Here is a 23,369-nt window from a genome sequence, read left to right on the forward strand (position 1 = left end):
CTTAAACTAGAAATCTTTTACAAATCATAAAATACAGGTATATCTTATTCCAGATCAATTTGGAACAGCCCATTTGGTGTTGATATGATAGCATCTGAAATTTAAGAGTAAAAAGTAATAACCTGTCTTGATGAGGTATAAAAACAGCAGCCTAGCTCTTGAGTTACCAGAAACATACAGAAATCAGACACAGAGAAACTTATGGTCCTGAATAGCTGGGTAGATGACAGGATGGTTGGGGAACGATTTTCACAAGAACGGAAAAATACATTTCTTCCATTGCCTACTCTCTCCCTTGCTGACTTCCCAAATTCTTTTGGGAATAGAGGTTTGTTGTTTGTTTTTTTAAATAAATGTGTTGTTCCCAGCTTTATTACCAAAGTCCAAGAGGAAATGAGACTGCCCTTGGACAAGCTAACTTCACAGGCACACATCTGTTCCATAAAGGAAAAAGCAAAACAATACAAAACAAAAACCCAACCGCATACCATTAAATAGCTCTTCAATGATCTCGACTGTCATCTGAAACACTGGAAAGAACAATGAAATGCTGAGGGTCTACAGCAACTCCATTACCTTTTATCAGTAATCTTAATTTGCCCAGAATGTTTAGAGGCCCCCCCCCCAAAAAAAGTCTGGGCAACCTTTAGCAGCTAACCACACTGAAATGCTTCTCCTTAATTTTCCATTTGTTTTCTTTATAATTCACCGAAGCAATATCAATTCTCACCACTGTCACATGTTCTTCAGGTCAGTAAACTACCCAAACTAGTAGTTCCTCCATCTGTAACAAACCAGGTCTTACCAAAGATATTTTCAAATGAAACCATGTGTATAGTGGACTACATTTCAGATGAACCAAGAGAAGAATGGGACAAGAAGGGGTACATTACCTGAGTGACTCAGAAGCCTCTGGCAATTCTAACTCTCCAGGTCTGGGGAGAGGCCCAGAAATCTCTTGTTAAAAATGATCTGGAATGCTTTTTACCTTCAGGCAGGTTAGGGAAACAGGTAAAGTATCACAGAAGAGGTTTCTCTGCAGGAAGTGAACACTTTCTAAAGCACCCACGTCCTTAGACATTATTTAAAAACAACTAGCTGAATGATTCTATAGCCACCACAGTACAGTCTATTAAATTGTACCAGTGAGGAACAAGGTCCGCGGTATAGAATGGAAAGAAGAAATCTGTTGGGGATATATCAAAACGCCACAGAAGCCAACTCAGTGTTTTCACAAAAAAACAATAAACCAGACTTACCATATTCAGAAGACAGGAAAAGTGAAAGGATGTATACAGCCAGTAAATACACCGTAATCTTGACATAGGGCATTGCTATAAAAACAGCCCCCAGTAAGTCACAATAAATGTGCCTACTCATCTACATTTACAAAATAACTTTGCTGTTTATCCTCTCGAGATGACACTTTGCCCCCACCCCTTAAACCTAGACTGCTGTTGCAACTTTTCTTCAATAAAATGCAAAGTAATATCCTGTGACTTCAGAGCCTAGGCCTCAAGAGGCCTTGCAGATGCTACCTTTCTCTCTCACAACACTCCCACTGCCGAGTACCTAAGTCAAGGCTAGAATAGTGAATAATCAGAGACCATGCGGAGAGAGTCCCATGAACCAACTCCCCAGGCAGCAGGTGAGGCATCTTCAACTTCACAGCCTCAGTCCGGCACCCTGATGAATGCAGCCGCATAAATAAACTACAGCAAGCCCAGAACTATCCAACTGGCACAATCCACTGACACAATCATGAGAAATAATAAACTGATTTAAGACAGTAAGTTTTGGGTCGTTTTTTACACAGTAATACATAACTTCGATCACAAAGTATAAGGTGAAACAGGAGTAGATTAGTTATCCAAACACCAAACAAGAAGCTACATGATTGAGAACTTTATTTTCTATTTTGAACAGCAGGAAAAAAAATTCTGAGAATTTGATCCAGCAATCTTCTTCAAGTCACTAAGTCTAATTTTAAAAATAAGTGCTTTAATTTTATATTCAAAAAACTAAGTACAATATACTATAATGAATTTTGTTAGGATTTTTCTGTGTGTGCTTCAGAGTATAAACTTCCCTGTAATTGTTCTGTCCAACAGAAACTCTAATTTTCAATTACCATTAAATTGTAGTGGTCTTTTCCATCAAACATAGTAGGCTTGTATCCCTGTGATGAATGTGGAAGGCAACGATTTCAGGGAAGTTAACATCTAATCATGTATTCCATACCCTTTGGCAACTAGGAAATGTTAAAGTGCTTGACAGACCCTACAGCGATGTTGAGAGAGAGGATTTATAACCTATATATGTTACCAACAAAAATGCTTCTAGGTTGGAGTAAGACTTGCATTAGTAAAAACTGCAGATCTGCATTGTTGAGGCTGATCTTCCACTTTTGCTTAGTTGTCTATCTCACTACATCAGTGTGCACTGCTACTGCGTCAGAGGAAGCTTCAAAATCATTTTTAATCATCCGTGTGAGAATAAACTCAGCATGATTCTGCTAATTTCTACATTTAACAAGTTTCCGTTAATATGCCTTCCTGTCGCCCATCACCAACCCACTCTCCACGCACTAATATTTTTATAAATGCTAACTAAACGGTTAGTCTCTAAAGATGAGCAGTGTTCATCAACTGCATCATATCATGGAAAGCCTGAAACACCAGCAGAACTAGCTTTTCTGCATCAGTCTCTGGACATGATTTCCAGGCTGAACAGGCCACAGCAAACCTGTGAAGCACAAATAAAAAATGAGTAAGTACTACACAAAAATCACAACACAAAGAGGCTCGAAATGGTGACGATGAATACAGCCATGACCTTTACTCTCCATCTAGCAATTCATCTAGCTCAAGTGTGAATTCTTACTGACATTAGGTAAATGTGACTGGACATAACTGAAAGTAAAGCTGGATGTATACATAATGCTAGGAATACCTAATCTGTGTGACTGGAGGCTAAGAACAAAAGGGAACAAAAAATTAGCCAGAGCTCAGGAGTGCTCTGGAGTAAGGTGTTACTATGTTCAACCAACCCACCCACCTCTTCCTAAAAACAAGAACAAAAAACCTTCCTAACATTTCCTAATGTAATGACTTAGAGGGTGAATTCATGGCACTGTTTGCAATGAAACTTGAACTATTTTTAAAGAATATAGCACTTAAAGACAGTTCAAAAAAAAAAAGAGAAAGGTTAAGAGGAGAGAAAAGATGTTTCTAGAAAAGCCAGACAGAAACTCTCTTGGGACAAGTCATGCCTTCCACCATCTCCTTCTAGATTCTCCTGATTAAAACAAACAAAAACAAAAACAAAACAAACAGAAAAACCCCAAAAACCCCTATCTGGCAGTTCTAACTCTCCGGAAACTAGCCTTTCCCCTTCCAAACACTCAAATTTTCAGAGCAAACTCCATGAAGCATAAATTAAAGTCAGAATGCTACTGTACAATGGAAAGCTTGTGGATAATCATGCAATTTTCACATCATTAAAAAAGACAGTGAATTAAAACTTCAAGATGTACTTTCGAGTAAGCAGAATGAAATAAAAATATGCTCTGGCCCAGCGTATCATGATAAAACCAAGGTCTGACTGGATTGTATCTGCTGACACGTATGTAGGAACCCAAAGAAAGTTCTGCCTTGTTTTCATCTAGTGGTTCATGGTCACTCATCATTTTCCAGCTACTCTGTGCATATAATTCTCAAATACTTAGCAACGTCTAAATATATTTCTTTGCAATGATTAACAACTCTATTTAAGTACTGAATTTTTAAAAATTCAGTTATCTAAATTATAGAAAGAAAGCTTTCCTACACAATTTACAAAAGAACGTACACACCAATGAAGAGAAAATTTGCTTCTTAAGCATTCAAGTTATGTTATTTTTGCCTATAAAGCTGGTCAACAATGATTTACGGTGCCTAGAGCTTGCAATGATGTGATGAAAGGAGGAGTATATAATATTATACATTATTTGTAATGATGAAAAGCTGAAAATAGTAGGGAGTAGTTACATAAATCATGAAAATCTGTAAAACATTATTCAACCATTAAAACATCTCAAAGCATATCTAACGACAGTGGAAATTGCTTGAAATAATGTTAAGTGGGAATGAATTTCCCAGAAAGGACACTAAAATATTTATAATGTGATCTAAATTTATAGAAATTATACAGTATATGCATTATAGATTAGAAACATATTAACAGTTTGTGTCTTGTAAATGTAGATGACTGTTCTGTTATTTTTTTCATTTTTTTATAAATTTTTATGAGCATGCAATACATTTAAAATGCTATTTCAAAAATAAACCAATTTTCTTTAAAAACATACAATTTTCAAGTTTAACAATGAATGAAAAACCCTTTCCAGATAGTTTCCGCGTATTTCGTTTGGAAACTACTTGTGTGTATTCATGTGATGACGGATGAATGTGTGCCTCTAGTGCGGGTCTCTTTTGTGGGCTTCACAGTCACGTAACCATGTGCCTACCGACACATCCTTTCATATATGAAGACCATACACTCCTTATTAGATGAAATCTAAGTCAACATGTATAAAACAAAATTCTTAATCCTACCCTAACATGCCCCCAACCACATTCCTCCCCTAACTTTCTCCATCCCAGTAAATGCTACCATCAAAATCACCAATTCATCAGTAAGTCACGTCCGAAATTGCTCTCAAATCCCTCCACTTTTCTCCACCTTCATTATCCACTGCCTTGTTCAGCTTATCGTTTGTGCTTACTGATTTCCCTCCTCTCATTCTTGCTCATATTACTGTCCACCTTATTTACATTCCATATAACAGCCAAAAGTCCTTCATACATGCAAATAAAGCATGGGTACATTTCATGCTTAAAAACTGATAAAATGTTTCCCATTATCCTTAGGAGAAAATCCCAACTCTTCACCATGTCACAAGGCCCTATTATCAACTGACCACCCCAACCAAATCAGTGTCTGCAGAAGTAATATTTTTAAAGGTCTCCAGATGATTCTAATGTGCACTCAGAGTTGAGAATACTGTCCTCCAAGATGTAGCTCCTATGTACGTCTCTTCAACATCTTCTACCACCCCCCCCGCAACTTAATTGCTAATTTATAGCCATACTGCCTCTTTCTGTTTATTATAAATGTCAGGCCCTTTCCTGAGGACCATATAATTATGTTCAACAACAAAGTCATTGTGAAAATGTACTGAATTCAACTTATTTACAAGGCATGGTTACAAAACTAGGGATACAACAACAAACAAATCAAAAACCCTGTTCTTATGGGCTTATATTCTAGGAAGGGAAGAAAGATTAATATACCAATAAATATGTATATCCACTGGATGGTTATTAAGTGTTACCAAGAAAATGTAGCAGGTGAGGGGGGCAGGGGGTGCTATTTTAGATCATCAGAGGAGGCCTCCCAGATGAGCAAATTTTAAGCAAATACCTATATGAAATAAAGGAGTGATCCTTGCATATATTTCAAGGAAGAGTACGAGGCAGAGAAAATCATAACCGCAAATCCCAGAGGAGGGAGCTCGCTTGCTATATTCAAGGTACAAGATGACAAAAGTGGCTGGAGTAGAGTGAAATAGGAGTGGAGCTGGAGAAGATAAGGTCAGAGTGGTAAGTGAGAGCCTGATCGTGCAGGATCTCATAGGAGGACTTTGGATTTTACTGTGAATGAAACAAGAAACTCCTGGAAAATTTCGAGGGGAAGGGCATTTTTGAAAGGGGATCAAGGGTTTTTGTGTAGACAGCGTTCTGCAGGTACGGAGAGGGTGAGACCACAGGAGAACCTACTCCAACAACCTAAGTGGGAGAAGGGCTGGTTCGGCCTGGGGGAGGCACTGGGGACGGCTGGCGATGCTCGAAGTCTGCAGAGCTGTATTCTTGGCTCTTCATGTGATTAATTCCCTCTCCCCGTCACCATCGCAGCCTCGCTGGCTCTCTCTGCCCACAGTAAATGAAGCAATGCTCCAATCCTGCCCACAGTTTGTCTCTATTACCACATTAACTTACTTATTTTCTTCACAGCATTCATCACTAGTTATCTTGCTTGTTTGCTTCTATTTTCCCAAGTAGAAAATAAAATCTTTAAGAGAGAAACCTTGTCTGTCTTGTGTCTTTAGTACCTAAGAAACAACAAATTCTCACTACGTACTTCCTGAATGAGTGAATGGAAGTTCTGCCCCAGGATCAGGACTTTTTCTAAAGTCAGACAGCTGAGGTTTGTCTGGCTGGAACTCCTGTCATTGCACGCAATACAATATCCATACTTGTCAGAAAATATGTTAGAATGCTTATTCTCTGTGTCTGATGATAATTTTAGACCCCTGACCCTTGATTATGAAAAAAATAGTAAGATCTATGTCTAACCTCTGTAATTTACCCTTTAATTTGTACACTAATGTACATAAACTGAATATTATGGGAATAGATAATTTAGGACTTACATGCTAACAAATACAGGTACCACTGGTAAAACAGACTATATACACAGATGACACTTGACATAGAGACTGATGATAACATTTTGAGCAGTAACACTGACTGTAAATTCTTTTACAAAGTTAAAGTATAAAAACAATATATTACACACTGAAATGTGTCATACATATGATCATCCTAATTTTTCCCATTCCATCTGAAGCCTCCACGCATACCATCTATTCACACAGTGCTAAATGTAGCCACATTGTTTTTTATAAAGCCCCTCACACTCTCAAAGACCCCTGAGAAGAGATGGCCCAACTATGTGAATGAGGACCTCCTGAGCCTTTCTACCAATTTCACACTACCTTGTTCTCCACCTACCAGGTTATAGTACTTTCTTTCTCACTCTTTCCACAAACATCATACAACACAAATGAAATGCACCTGAACCGGTAAAACATTCTTTTTTTTTTTTTAATATAAATTAATTTATCTAGTCTCTTATATTGGTCACATCAGTACTATCTAGGACTACATAAACCACCACATATTTATAGGCAATCAAATTTTATCTGAAGTTAGCATAAAACACCCTGGGTGAAACAAACATGTTAATATGTGTACTGGGTTTTGAGGATAATGATGGTATGTCACTGAGTCAACCTTAAATGGTGTTCTGCACAAAACACCTAAAAGGACTGATTTGCCAAGTGTCCCAAAAATAGGACAGAGAGACAAACACACATTAAATGCCTAACAGCCTTACCTGTCATCTGTGATATGGTAGAAAAATCCATAGCCATTGTGGACCATGGGAACCACCAGTCCCAGGATTTTAAAATAACCAACCAGACTTGTTGAGAGAACAAAGTTTCCACCTCCTCCACTGTGTGGCATAAAGAGAGGTTATTTTACTAGGCTTTCAGAAACTTATATTGCTTCGAAAGAGCTTTTAACCTTCAGAAAAAAGGATCTGATGGATCAAGTTATAAAACACTACATTATATTACCTTTTGGAGAAAAGTGGGTCTGTAAAGAGTTCTGGAATAGGAAGACCTTCTTCTTTTGCTATGAGTAAAAGACCTAACAGATGACGGTCAAATCCTGCAATGAAGCCACAAGCATGAAGGTAGAAAAAAATTTTTCGACATGAATTTTTTTTAAGTCAGAATAATTCCAACGTAAGTACCTTTTCCAGCTGAAAAATCTTTCATCATTTTATTATGTTTTGCAAAAGCCTGTAACATCTTCTGTTGCCTCTGAAGAAGCTGTGTTAAAAATCAAGACATACTTCAGTAAACTCTACAGAAACCAAATTTAAAAAACCCTTAATTCAACATAATTGAACATAACTTGGGTAATCTGAGAGATTTCTCTGAGAGGGAAAAGATTTCTAGAAAGATGCTGAGACACATGCTTCTATATATTTTCCTACTTCTACTGCCTTTTCTTTCCTATATTGTCCTTCATCTTATTTCTTTCCAGGAAAGGAAAATAGGAACTTGTGGGCAGCACTGAAGTGATATTCATAAGTGTAAAGAAAGAAGCAACTAACAGTTCAAAACTAACACAGAGCTGTTCAAAAATGATAATGGAATAGTTCTATGATATTAAAATAAATGAAAATATATATAACCATGTCTATCAAAACTAAAGAGCAAATACAATACCAAAACAGCAGTGGGAAGGACCTACCCTATTGTCTAAATTGTTAAAAAAAAAAAAAAAAAAAAAGCACAGGGGCACCTAGCTGGTTTGGTTGGTAAGGAATGCAACGCTTGATCCCAGGGTTGTGAGTTCGAGCCCTACACTGCATACAAAAACTGTTTTTTTAAAAAAGAAAAAGAAGAAGAAGAACTAAAAAACAAAACAAAATTGTTCTGGTTCTAATACATGAAAACAAGAATCTGTGATTTCAAAACCTTTCAACCCTATCAAGAAAAGCTTCCTTTTAAGGCACCGGGGGACAGTCTGCACGTTACAGATGTTATCCTGCAGGCGGATCAGTAACAGTAAAATATTCATGGTATTAAAGATACTCTGTGTAGAAAGTGACACAAATGGGCTTCTTCTCAGGTCTTTCCTGTTTCATATTCTTTCCAAGTATATACTTCACTGGTAAATGAATGAACGCTTTACAAACTTGAGGGACAAATATCTGCAAGTATTTTACTGATTCAGGGGAACTGAAGCAGAGAAGTTAGTTATTTAAGGACTAAGGTTCCTTTAAAGCAGTGAGGAATTACTGTGAATTTTTTTCTTTTCGACACTCACACCAGTAGAAGGGTCCTGCATGGACTGGCACCAACGGAGCGCCTCTGCTGTGCACGAGCGCATGGTCTCTGTGCGGCCATGATAGAAGCACCTTGTCATGGCGGTCTCATAGCAGCTGCCGGGGCTACAGGAAAAAATGAAAATAAAAGAAAGCGTCATAAGAAAGAAAAGGCTCAAATGTTATTACAAAGAAAGCTTACCTAATAAATCTGGCTTTGATCAGTGACTAAGTTCTACAGTACAGATCACTGTTGAGACTTTCAATTACAAAGAGACTACTTTCAATAATCAAAGAGTAAAAAAGTCTTCTGATCCACAGGGCCTGGTACAACACAGGCTCTTTCAAAGGCTTGGCTGTGGTCAGGCTCTGTAGGGCGGTGCGTCTGTGGTAGGTGGCCTTCAAGATGCAGCCCCAGGGATCCCTGCCTCCTGTAGTAAAACTCTGTATAACTCCTCAGTTTGAGGGGGAGATGGGCCTTGTGATCTGCTTCTAATGAGAAGAACAGGACAAAGTGATGGAGGTCATTTCTGAAACTAGGTTACAAAGAGAGATCTTACTCGCTCTCACTTCCTTAGTATGAGGAAAGCCAGCTGCCTCGCTGGAAGGTTCCCTACTAAGAGGCCCAGATGGTGAGAAACTGAGGGAGGCCTCCAGAAAATATCCTGGAAGGAAATGATCTCTGCTAATAATCACAAGTGAGCTTGGAAGCAGATCCTCTCTCAGGCGCACCTTCAAATGAAAAAGAGCTGAATGACACTCTAACTACGACTTCAGGAGACCTGAAGTCAGAGGCACCCAGCTAGCCTCCACCTGGGTTCCTGTGTGACAGAAAATATGAAATAACATTTATTGTTTTATGCCACTAAGTTGGTGGTAACTGTTACACAGCAATAGATAATACGGAGTCCCTGGTCTTTAGTTCCTTTATACACTACATGAATGACTAAAGAATTAAGTAAAAACATTCTCTAAGAAATTCCCCAGAGTGATAACTGTTTTCCTGGGTTGAAGAATGATGTAAACAATTTTAGATATAGAGCTCTCTTACTTCTGTAACGATCTTATTCCTGGTGGTTGGAATTCAGAGTTAAAGAGATCAAATGGAGTGAGAGGAACAGATGTGAACATGGGCATTAAGAAGGCTCAAACACAATTACTAAGCCTCTTCTGCCAGTGTGTCTATAAGACGGTCTCCCTGCGCTGAAATAGTATCTTTTTTAAAGTATGAAGGAGAAAGTGTAAACAAAAACTTAACACTAACATTCTTAAAAAAAAAAAAAAGATTAAAAATAAAAGCAGTAGGTAAAAATATTACTGCTCTGTAACCTCTACTACAATAATAGATCTTGGCTATGAGCATCAATGCCTACTAAAACCATTAGGTAAAAAACTCAGGAAACTTTATAATGGACATTGGCTAACAAATCCACTCTTAATATCAAACAGGATGAAACAGAAAACAAATGACCTTAATTATTTGATTTACTGTTGTAAAAAATAATAAAAATAACTGATTCTTATTCTCAAGTCCCTAGATCTAACTCCGAGTTTATAGGAAACATGGGAGACAGAGCAACTTGTTTAATAGTTATTTTTCTTTGACTTAAAAGGCAAGGGCATAAAACAGTAATATAAACTTGTATCAATGGGCACACAATGTATAAAGATGTAATTTGTGACAAAATAAAAGAGGGTACAGAGATGTATAGAAGCAGAGTTTTGTATATTACTAAAACTAAGCTGTTATTCAAACAAGGTTGTTATAAATATAAAATATGAATTGTGTTCTCCAAGGTAATCATGAATAAAATAGATTTAAAAATGTAAAGAAAAAGAAGGGAATCAAGATGGTACACTATAAAAAAATCCAAGCCAAAAAAAAAAAAAAAGATAGTGGAAGAATTTAGAAAAAAAAAACCAAGTAAGATCTACAGAAAACATAGCTAGGTGGCAAAAGCAAATATCTCTTTATCAGTAATTATTTTAAATGTAAATAGATTAAACTATTCAATCAAAGGCAGAGATTGACAGAATGGATAAAAAGCCCATAATCTATCTATATGCTATCTACCAGAGATTCACTGTAGATACAAAGACATTAAGAGGTTAAAAGTGAAAGGACAAAAAAAGATATTCCATAAAACTGGTAAGTACAAGAGTTGGAGTGATTAAAATAGATTTTAAGTCAAAAGTGTTAAGAGGCAAAGAGAACATTACACAACATTACACATTAATGAAAAGCTTAAGTCATCAAGAAGACATAACAATTATAAAAATATACACACCTAAAAAGAGCCGTAAAACATATGAAGCAAATACTGGCAGAATTAAAAAGACAACTAGACAGCTCTCCAATGGCAGCTGGAGACTTTAATATCCAACTTTTGATAATGGAGATAGCCCATGTAGACCGGAGATAAATCAGAGGACTTGAACAACAGTATAAATAACCAGACCTAACAGACATATATAGAACATGCCACTTCGTAACAGCAGAATATAAATTCTTCTCAAGTGCACATGCAACAGTCTCCAGGAAAGACCACTGAGTAGGCCACAAAACAAGTCTCAATAAATTTAAAAATACTGACATCATACAAAGTATCTTCTTCAATGACAATGGAATGAAGCCAGAAATCAGTAAGAGAAGAATAAACGGAAGATTCACAAATATGAAGACATCCAACAACATACAAACAATGAATGGGTCAAGGGAGAAATCACAAGGGAAATCAGAAAATGCCTTGAGATGAATGAAAATGAAATTGCAACCTCCCAAATCTTAGAGGATGAAAAGTGTTCAAAGGGAAGTTTATAGCTGTAAATACCTGCATTAGGAAAAAAAAAAAAAAGATCACAAATCAATAGACTAAGTGCACACCTTAAGGAACTGGAAAAAAGGAGAGCAAAGTAGACCCAAAGCTAGCAAAAGGAAGAAAATAATTAAGACTAGAGATAACCAAAATACAGAAATTAAAAATAGAGAAAGTTAACTAAATATGGTTCTTTGAAAAGATCAACAAAACTGACAACATTTAAGTACAATGATTAAGAAAAAAAAAGAGAAAACTCCAATTACTAAAATTAGTTATGAAAGAAAGGGCATTACCACCTTTACAGAAATAAATAGGGTTGTAAGAGAATACTATGAACAACTGTATACCAATAAACTGGATAATCTAGATGAAATAGACATATTCTGAGAAACACACAAACTACCAACTTTGATTCAAGAAAAAATTGAAATCTGACTGGACCTACTACAAGTAAGGAAATGAACCTGTAATCAAAAATCTCCCAACAAACAAAAGTCCTGGACCACATAACTTCATTGATGAATTCTAAGACTTAAAAAATTAGGAACAATCCTTTTCAAATTCCTCCAAAAAACTGAAAAGGAAGGAACATTTCCTAACTCATAGTGAGGCCAGCATTACCCTGACACCAAAAACAAAGACACAACATTTTTCCAAAGAAGACATACAGATGGCCAACAGACACATGAAAAGATGCTCATCATTCATCGTCAGGGAAATAGGAATCAAAACTACAATGAGATACCATCTCACACCTGTCAGAATGGCTAACGTCAACAATACAAGAAACAACAGGTGTTGGTAGAGGATGTGGGGAAGGGGAACCCTCTTGTACTGTTTGTTGGTGGGAATGCAAACTGGTGCAGCCACTCTGGAAAACAGTATGGAGGTTCCTCAAAAAGAACCACCTACAATCCAGCAATCACATGACTGGATATTTATCCAAAGGACACAAACACAGTAATTCCAAGGGGCACATACACCCCAATGTTTATAGCAGCATTATCTACAAAAGCCAAATTATGGAAACAGACCAAATGTCCATTGACTGATGAATAGATAAAGAAAATATGGTGTGTATAGATTACTCAGCCCTAAAAAAGAATGAGATCTTGCCATTTGCAATGACACGGACGAAGCAAGAGAGTATTATGCTAAGCAAAGTCAGTCAGTCAGAGAAAGACAAATACCATATGATTTTGCTCATATGTAGAATTTAAGAAACAAAACAAACAAGCAAAGGGTTGGGGATGGGGTGGGGGAGAAGGAGGCAAACCAAGAAACAGACTCTAACTATAGAGAACAAAGTGATGGTTACCAGAGGGGAAGGACATGGGGGTTGGGTCAAATAGGTGATGGGGATTAAGGAGTGCACTTGTTGTGATGGGCACCAGGTGCTGTATGGAAGTGCTGAATCGCTAAATTCTGAAACTAGTATTACACTGTGTTAACTAATTGGAATTGAAATAAAAGCTTTAAAAAACAGACATTACAAGAAGACAAAATAGACCAATATTCCTTTACAACTAAAGATGCAAAAATCTTCCAATTGGTAACAAACCAAATTCAGCAGCATATTAAAGGGACAATACACCATGCCCAAGTGGGATATATCCTAGGAATGCAAGGGTGGTTCAACAAATGAAAATCAATCAATGTAATACCCCTTATTAATAGAATGAAGGATAAGTCCTACACGATAATTGACACAGAAAAGCATTCGACAAAATCCAACACTCTCCCATAATAAAAACACTCAATATACCAGGTATAGAAAGAAACTTCCTCAACATGATAAAGGACATTTATGAAAAACTCACAGCTAACATCACACTCAATTGTGAAAGACTAAAAACTTTCTACCTAAAATAAGTAGTATGACAAGGATAATTCAGCATACTATTGGGTGTTCAAGCCAAAAGAAATAAAAGGCATCCAAATTGGAAACAAAAAAGCAAAACTATCTCTACTGACAGATGATTTGATCTCAAGTCCACAAAAAACTATCAGAACTAATAAACAAATTAAACAAAGCTTAAAGACACAAACATCAGCTGCATTTCCATACATTAGCAGTGAATGACCCGAAAAGAAAATTAAGAAAATAATTCCATTTACAACGGCATCAAAAAGAATAAAATACTCAAGATTAAACTTAACCAAAGAAGCAAAAACTCCATACAAAGGAAACTACAAAACACTGCTTACAGAAATTAAAAAAAAAAAACATAAATAAATGGAACAGGACTCTGTGTTCTTGGATTGGAGACTACTTATCATTAAGGTGACAATGCTACCCAAAGCAGTATACAGATTCAAAACTCCAACATTTCTGCAAAAATGGAAAAACTAATCCCAAAATTCATATGGAATTTCAAGAATAGCCAAAACAATCTTGAAAAGAAGAACAAAGGTGAAGGACATGACACATATTTTTGGATTTCAAAATTTACTACAAAGCTACAATAATCAAAATAGTATGGTATCGACACAAGAAGAGACACAGAGATTAATGAATAGAATTGAAAGCCCAGGAATAAATCCTCACATCTATAATCAACTGATTTTAAACAAGAACATCTAGATCATTCAATGAACAGTCTCTTCAAAAAATAATCCAAGAAAATAATCCAAGAAAAATAATCCAAGAAAACTGGATATCCACTTGCTAAAGAATGAAGCTGGACCCTTACCACGCACTATACACAAAAATTAATTCAAATAGCATCAAAGACAGGTGCCTGGGTGGCTTAGTCAGATAAGTTGACTCTTGATTTTGGCTCAGGTCATGATCTCAGTCATGAGATCAAGCCCTGCACTGGGCTCCACGCTAGGCATGGGGTCTCCTTAAGATTCTCTCTCTTCCTCTCCCTTTGCTCCTCCACCTCCCACACTGCTTATGTTCTTGCTCTCTTAAAAATAAAATAAAATAAGTAAAAATAAAAGAGAGAGAGAGAGAGAGAGGGAAAACCCACATTAAAGATATAAAACAAGACCTAAAACTATAAAACTCCTAGAAGATAATACAAGGGTAAAAACTTCATGACATTAAGAGGGTGCCTGGGTGGCTCAGTCGCTTAAGCATCTTTGGCTCAGATCATGATCCCAGTATCCTGGGATTGAGCCCTGCATCAGGCTACCTGCTCAGCAGGGAACCTGCTTTTCTCTCTCCCACTCCTCCCGCTTATGCTCTACCAATCTCTGTCAAATAAATAAATAAAATCTTAAAAAACAAGAACAAAATAATAAAACTTCATGACATTGGATTTAGCAATGATTTCTTGAATATGACACAAAAGCACAGGCAACAAATGAAAGCAAAATAGATAAACTGTACTTCGAAATTAAAAACATTGTACATCAAAGGATACCACCAAGAGAGTGAAAAGAAAACCCACAGAATGGGAGAAAATACTTAGCCAATCACATTATCTGGTAAGGGTTTCATATCCAGAATACATAACAAACTCTTACAATTCAAAAAGAAAATGACAACCCAATTACCAAGAGCACAAAGGACTTTTATGTAAGACAGTTTGCCAAAGAAGATATACAAATGACCAATCAGCATCTGAAAAGATAGACAACCTCATTAGTCAAAAGGGAAATGCAAATAAAAACCACAATGAAATACTACTTCAAAACTAACAGTTATATTTTTTTTTAATGAAAAAAGTGTTGGCAAGGATATGGAATAACTGGAACCTCTGTATACTGCTGGTGGGAGTGGTATAGCCATGGTGGAAAATAGTTTGGCAGGTGCTCAAAGAGTGAAAAAGAATTATCACACAACCCAGCAATCCCACTCCTAAGTATAGACTCAAATTAAAACAGGGACTCAGATACTTGTATGTGAATGTTTACTACAACACTATTCAAAGTAGCCAAAAGGTGGAAACAAAACAAGTGTCTACCAACAGATGAATGGATAAAGAAAATGTGGTATATCTATATAGTGGAATATTTAGCCATAAAAAAGAATGAAGTTCTTATTCTACAATAGGGATGAACCTTGGAAACTTTACCCTTAGTTAAATAAATCAGAGACAAAAAGACAAATATTCTATGATCCCACCTAGAGGAAATATCTAGAACAGGCAAGTTCATAGACAGTGAAAGTAGATTAGAAACTACCAGGGGCTGAGGCAAAAGGAGGAGTAAGAAATTACTGTTTAATGGGTATAATTTCTCTTTGGGGTAATGAAAAAATTTTGCAAATAGACAGTTGTGATGGTTGAACAACACTGAGAATGTAATTAATGCTACTAGATTATACATTTAAAAATGGCTAAAAAGGAAACTTTTCTTTTATATATATTTTACCACAAGAAAAAAAAGATAACCACTTAATGCAAATAGTAACAGTGTATTGTGAGGCTAACTACGCATCTAGAAGTATAATATACATCAACAACAGCACAAAAAAACAGGAGAAGCATTCTGTTTTAAGGTTCTTCTATTACACTTCAAGTGGAAAATGTTACTTGATGATAGACTCAGGTAAATTAAAGATATATTTTATAAACCCCAGTACAACTACTAAAAACAAAACAAAACAAAAGAGTACATCTGACAATGGAGATAAAATGGAACAATTAAAAAAAAAACTATAAATTCAAAAGAAGATAAAAAAACAAAAATCAGATAATGATAAAAAGAAAAGAAAAAACAACATGGTACACTTAAACCCAACCTTACTGATAATTATTTTAAATGCAAATGACCTAAATATCCCATTTAAAGACACGTATTCTCAGACTAGATATTTAAAAAGCAAGATCACGAAGTTTCTACTTCTGCCTAGGATGTAGAAAGTCACAACATACCATCTCTCCTACCCTAAAAATTAGTAAAGACTGGATAATCTATAAAATCATGAACCCATCAGGAAACTGAGGCTACAAGAAAACCTAGGGATTTGAATTCCAAGAAGAGTAAAACCTCTCTTAGAGGACAGTGGATACTTTAGGTGATGAAAAGACTGTAGAAGTGTAACACATCAAAACTCCAATACACTGATGATGGAAGTCCAAATGAGGACATGGTGCCACTTGGGGAAAAAAGTCAGGAAAAACCCTGGGGAGCGAGAATGGAATAGCAATGCTAAAGATATACCCTTGAACTCCAAGAGCCTGAAAATGGAAAATGAGTGGTCCTCACCGTCCATGAAGTCTATAATAGGCCAGCTGAAGTGCAAGCTGAATGAATGTATCAGGGTGAAGCATCTTCTTCTTGGTTAGCTTTTTGCCAAAAGATGTAAAGGTATATGCCACAACCTGCAGATCAGATGCCTAACAAAAAAATTAAATGGGAAAAGTGAAAAATCAGCTAAGAATACCCCAAAGATAACCAATTCATCATTTGCATTAATCATTACATATAAAAAAATTAAAGGTATCAAAGCTATAATTTAAAATATTTTAATGTTGTTTGGGTGCCTGAGTGACCCAGTCAGTTAAGCAACAGACTCTTGATTTCAGCCCAGGTCATGATATCAGGGTCGTGAGATCGAGCCCCATATTGGTCCGTGCTCAGCAGGGAGTCTGCTTAAGATTCTCACTCCTCCTCTTCCTCTGCCAACACCCCTCCCCCCCCCCGGCTAGCACTCTCTCTCTAAAATAAATAAATCTTTAAAAATAAATAAATAAATAAATAAAATGCTTTATGTTGTCATGCTTGGATGATAGCCAAATTTTTATAATGGTAGTTAAAAGAAAAAGCATTAGTATCTGGAAAAAAGTAAAAAAAATCTACCTGCTTGAGATATTGGGCTTCAGCTTGATTAATGTCATTTAGTATTTTATCATCCACAGTGAAAACAAGCTCCTCTGGAAGTGGTATATCCCGTACTTTTTCTGAACCCTGAAAACAGGAAAAAGACTTAAAAATATTAAATTAAAAAACTACTAAGAAAAAAAAGATGAAATACTTTTTCTAACATACCTTCCATCTTCCTTCATTCTCAAAAATCTTCTCATTAACATAATGGGTGATGTTTACCATAACCATTCCATCAAGAGGAGCATGCTAAAATGAAAATACATAAGGTTTTGAATACTTTGTCAACTTAAAACTTGACCCAATATTTTCTTTTCAATTTCCCTCCCCTCCAATCTTAATACATACTAAGCTGCAGAATTCAAATGCCTCACCTAGAAACAAAGACATGGATATTCTACAGCACAGTAAGTGACTGCTGTATTTTATTTGCTGTAAAAGAACAAATACTTAAAGTTGGAAGCACCTAATTAGAGACCTTGAGGTAATGGGGAGGAGTATAAAGCAACCATGAACAATCTAGAGAAAATAACTGCTATTTAAACTGGAAATGAAAGCAGGTGTATGTGTGCAGTGCTAAGATGTTCTGAAATTTTAAGAGCACTGTGCAAAAAGCAAAGGCAGATGACAGACTTTTCTGAACGCTAAATTGAGCATTGATATGAACTTTATCGGTAAAGACATAGGCCACTAGGTGAGTATTAAAAAGCACAATCGGTTTGTGTTTATGTCTACAAGAGGGTTCAGATGTGGCAGCAATAATTCTCAGTGTTTAAGGAATGCTGGAAAGATGGGCTGAATTACAGGAGTATTACAGTTTTGACAGCTATACTGAGAGAAAGGAACTGCAGCTAGTGAATTTTTCCATCATTTATTCTGGAAGACAAACATTTTGCCTTCTTTTTTCCATGTCCTTTGGCGACAATTACATAAGACAGTTTTTTTTCCTCCATGCTACTACTATCACTTTACATTAAACAGTTACCATTCATGAACTGAATGTGACACTACTGGCCTTGGAGAGAAAGAAGGGAGGCTTACAATATGGACTAGCACACTTGGGTCCACGTTCAGAGGAGTAAATTAGGTGTCTTAAGTATCGCCCTAACATTACAGAAATCTGTTGACCTATGTCACAGCCCAGTGGAGCTTAGAAGTACAGTATGAAAACTGTTACCAACTAGATAGCAGCCACAACATCAGGAAAGACTCTTGAGGGAGGTCAGAAGAAGATGCACGAGCAACTCACCCCATCAGTCCTTTGACATAATAATGAGACTCACAGGTCATTGACAAGCCCATTTTCTAACTGCATCTTACAATTTTACAAAGAATTTGCACAGATAATCACATATTGTTTCATCTGCGACAGTAAAATTAATTTCTAACTTTTATTGGACCCAGTAAGAAAGAGCAAGACTGCAGGACAAAAGTCTCTCTGGTAATTCAACCTACCCATCTCATGGTGGAAAGCTAATCATCAATTTTAAAAAAATGTTAGGAAATATGAAAACTTCATATGCTTTCCTGATGTTTTATTTGTTCATATAGTTTTAACTTTCTTTTTTTTTTTATTTATATGGAGACATTATGCATAACATACTTTTTAGGAATGAGGGCTTCGATCCAGTGTCTAAACTCTACCATTTCCCAATTGTGCAACTGTTGAAGTTACTTAATTCTTTAAGTAAACTGCCTCATTGGTTAGTAGGGGTAATAATCATATAGTTGGTGTGAAAAATAATTTTAATAATGCTTATAAAGTGCTTCCCACAGAATGTGGACCACAGCAATAATCAGTAACAGCTGTTACTATTTAACTGTTTATTACATGCTTCCTATGTGCCCTTCACAAAGCTCAATAATAAACCCTAGATGGACAAAATAGTTGACCCCAGGATTTTAAATCCCAAGAGGGAAATGTAATTAACTATTATAACCACAAAAGTACATATTTAACCACCAATGGAAAAAAGCAGCAACACAGCATTGCATTTAGAAGAGACCTACTTCTACAGTATGCAGTATACAGCTGACCCTTGAACAACGCTGACCTCCCATGCAATCAAAATCCGCATATAACTTTTCACTCCTCAGAACTAACTTAATTACTAATTGCCTATTGTTGACCAGAACATAACATCTGGGAATAACAAAAACAGTCAATTAACATATTTTGTGTTTATGCACTGTATTCTTACAATAATGATAAAGAAAATAAAATGTTATTAAGAAAATCACAAGGAAGAGAAAATACATTTACTGTACAGTACAGGAGTAGAATAAGGCACCACACCCCCCAAAGGCACCTCATCCCCACCCAAAGTTAAAACTCACCCAGGAATGTGGGAAACCTCCTTTCAAGCAGAGTCCAGGGAAAGGCAGAGAACTGGGGAAGGCACAGCACTGTTATCCTTCTTTCTAGGTTGCTTTCTCCACCTGACCCCTCCACATGGTTCTAACTCAGTTTCTGCTTGTGGGAAATGCTGGCAAACTGCTCCCAGTAGTATTAGTTCTCCGCCTTAGAGAACTTTCAGCACCTCAGACAGTGCTCCTTCCTGCCTTGTGCTTTGCAGCTCACATTACTATCCTGCCCCAAGTGTTCTCCTGGACCCCTGGAGGTGGAGGTGGGGGGGGTTGCAGATTATCATTCTGTGGTTCTTGGCCAACTGTGGACAATGACTGGTCTTGGCACCTCATGAGAATCCCTCTCCAGAGCCGGTTCCTTTACAACTTTTTGTTCAAGATCTCAGAGAACCAAACTCTGCATAGGTAGTGAGGTGAGAGCCTGATGTTCCAGCCTTCTCAGCATCTCTCTGCCACCTTTCCTTCACTTTTAGTCATTTGGCAATTTCTGCCTTATTTTTCAATCACAGGATAAAATATGTATTTATTGAAAAAAATCCATGTATTTAAGTGGACCCACACAGTTCAAACCTATGTTGTTCAAAGGCCAACTATATACACTTCACTAATGATGTTTTACATAGGTGAAATTGCTTTTTCTATAATTATCTTAGGTTACAAGGGAAACCAATATGGGATTTTTAAAAGCAGATTATCAAAGGGAGATAGATTTTTATAAATAAATGGGTGTTAATACATACACATAAAACAAGTCCATACACTGTCTACAAGAAAGATCTCATTTGTGCTGAGGTGTGTGTTCATTATGGAACCAATATTCTTTATTTAGAGATAACAAAGATCATTAAAGTTATTTTCATCCTGAATCTGAGCAAACAGTACTATTAGTAAAAATCAAAGTAGTGCAAGGTGCTTTTTTTAGGGGGTGGTTTGAGGGTTGGAAGTGAGGAGGGCAAGTAAGATGATGAGTTCTTGATGATGAGAAAAATGTAACCTTATGTAACAATCTAACATCCAGTTTGAACAATATACAATTAAACAAAATTCTCACAGTGAGATTAATAGGTAAAAACTTGAAAAGAATAACTGCTCCATCAACTGATGAATGGGTAAAGAAAATGCGGTATATATATACAATGGAGTATTACTCAGCCACAAAAAATGAGCTAGGTCTGCCATTTGCAACAACACAGAGGGAGCTACAGAGTATTATGCTAAGCTGAATGTGTCAGAGAAAGACAAATACCATATGATTTCACTCATGTGGAATTTAACAAGCAAAACAAATGAGCAAAGGGAAAAATTAAGAGAAAGACAAACAGACTCTTGACTATAGAGAACTGATGGTTATCAGAGGGGAAGTGGGTGGGGGTGGGCAAAATAGGTGATGGGAATTAAGGAGTTCACTTGTAGTGATGAGCACTAGAGGATGTATGGAATTGTTGAATCACTATAATGTATACTTGAAACTAATACTACATTCTATGTTAACTAACTGGAATTTAAACGAAAACTTGAAAAAAAAAAAAAAGAAAAGACTAACTGCAAGCTACCTATATAAAAATGGTCCATGAAACAATTAAACCAGGGACAAGAACACACGCAGAAGGGAAAAGTGAGACTAACATTAAGGTCAGAATGAGATAGGAAAAGACTGTTAAGATGGAGGCGGTGTCGGAATATTTTGAGGAGGGTAATCAACTTCAGCATAGGTCGAAGAGAAATGGAGGAAGATGCTAGGAAGTAGTTAGCTACTTTACAAAGGATAGTTTTCCAGGAAATAGTGAGGATATAAACCAGACTGCGAAAGTCAAGAAAAAGAAAAGAAGGAACTCAAGAGAAGACAACTGATGCAATTAATAAGAAATATTCTGTCAACAATGAACTCCAAGGAAGAGGAAAGACAACAAATCTTTAAAAGGACTCATAGCAACCTCTCACTCTGATGAGCTACTATAATAGCTTTATTACCTCATCAACCACTTCTTCTTCTGAGATTTTTCTGTAGCCAACCACCACACGTCTGTGATGGTTTGAATGAGAATGATTCTAAACCCCTAAATTCCAAGGTTTAACATGTGACCTAGGCCCGGTGAATCAGAGCACCTGACTCCTCAGAATGGGCACATGATAGACAAAGGCCAATAACAACCAGAGAGCATTATTCCCAAGACTTGTGCTGGAATCAAGGGGCGGGGGAGGGAGCAGTGGTAAGCTGGCCATTTGCATAGGGAACACTAATCTATGAAGGGAGCTGCAAAGACATGAGACTGTGGATTCGACAATCACATGGGATAGTCTACCTGAAGATGAAGTCAAACATAGGAACGTAGTGCCAAAAAACGGAGACAGAAATTTCAACTGAAAGCATTTGAACACTGGAAGTCAGTCTTACCCAAATTTAGCCGTACCCCCATGCCAACAAATACCTTCTTAAGCTAATGCCAGTATAATTTAGGTTTCTATCACCTAAAACTTAATAAATACTGGTTAATACAACTATTGAGCCCAGATCAATATAACAGGTCTTTTTATTTGTACAGTCACTAAATGCTTCTAGAGGAAGGTCACCAAAAACAAAAAAACTACCTCATGCTACTTTATAGCCAATTACATATTTTATGAACAATCTTACAATGGGATTATAAGTGTATATTGCAACCTCTCATTTTTTAATTTTCTTCGTTCATAGACTTCTTGAATGTCCATCAGAAAATGGCAAGGTAGAGTTAATAAAGATGATCACAGGAGAATAAAAGAGAAAAAGGATTTTTCTTTTTTTTTTTTAACGAAGAAGGTAAAAAATGGTAGAAGCACCAGACACTTTAATATCTATAGTGTAAATAAATGTTCCAAAGCTCATGTGCCATTTTAGGAAAAATAATTTAAAAATTGCTAGGTAAATCTAGGGGCGCCTGGGTGGCACAGCGGTTAAGCGTCTGCCTTCGGCTCAGGATGTGATCCCGGAGTTCTGGGATCGAGCCCCATGTCAGGCTCTTCCTCTATGAGCCTGCTTCTTCCTCTCCCATTCCCCCTGCTTGTGTTCCCTCTCTCGCTGGCTGTCTTTCTCTCTGTCGAATAAATAAATAAAATCTTTAAAAAAAAAAATTGCTAGGTAAATCTAGAACTAGATCTACATATACTTCTCTGTGCAAAGAACATAGACATAATGATGTATCTTTTAAACTAGGTTGTAATTCAGGTGCCTGGGTGGTTCAGGCATCTGCCTTCGGCTCAGGTCATGATCCCAGACATCCTGGGATCCAGTCCTACATTGGGCTCCCTGCTCAGTGGGGAGTCTGCTTCTCCCTCTGCCCCTCCCCACCCCATTTGTGCTCCCTCCCTTCCTATCCCTCTCTTTCTCTCTTGCAAAAATAAACAGTCTTCAAAAAAAAAAATTAAAATAGGTTGTAATTTTCAACAAATAGGTAAAGATTATCAAGAGCTTCCTAAATCTTTAAAATCCATAACTACAAATATGGAAGGGGGGAAAAGATGGCGGAGGAGTAGGGGACCTTTTTTCAGCTGGTCCCCTGAATTGAGCTGGATATCTACCAGACCATCCTGAACACCCAGGAAATCAGCCTGAGACGTAGAAACTTACATCTGGATCTCTACAAACGAACATCTCCAGCGCTGAGTATTGAGATACGAAGCAGGGAGCCGTGAATCCGCGCACAG

General features: G+C 36.8%; 1 protein-coding gene across 7 annotated transcripts in view; it reads right to left on the reverse strand.

Moving 5' to 3' along the window:
• Positions 1–1,890: 1,890 nt before the first annotated feature.
• CROT (carnitine O-octanoyltransferase) overlaps positions 1,891–23,369 on the reverse strand; it is a 52,216-nt gene continuing 30,737 nt past the window's right edge. For 6 of the 7 annotated variants that reach the window (XM_045793344.2, XM_045793346.2, XM_045793345.2 and 3 more), the window contains exons 11-18: positions 17,487–17,570; positions 17,298–17,423; positions 16,704–16,834; positions 8,727–8,850; positions 7,642–7,720; positions 7,463–7,556; positions 7,219–7,338; positions 1,891–2,745 (exon numbers count right to left, since the gene is read on the reverse strand). In XM_045793344.2, coding sequence (XP_045649300.1) covers positions 2,625–2,745; positions 7,219–7,338; positions 7,463–7,556; positions 7,642–7,720; positions 8,727–8,850; positions 16,704–16,834; positions 17,298–17,423; positions 17,487–17,570 — 879 coding nt within the window. In that variant the 3' untranslated portion in view covers positions 1,891–2,624. The remainder of the gene's footprint in view (positions 2,746–7,218; positions 7,339–7,462; positions 7,557–7,641; positions 7,721–8,726; positions 8,851–16,703; positions 16,835–17,297; positions 17,424–17,486; positions 17,571–23,369) is intronic. The other variant, XM_045793348.2, reaches the window with a different exon arrangement.

Source organism: Ursus americanus, chromosome 3 (genome assembly GCF_024610735.1).
Source record: "Ursus americanus isolate L20-20 chromosome 3, mUrsAme1.1.p, whole genome shotgun sequence".
Taxonomy (NCBI): domain Eukaryota; kingdom Metazoa; phylum Chordata; class Mammalia; order Carnivora; family Ursidae; genus Ursus; species Ursus americanus.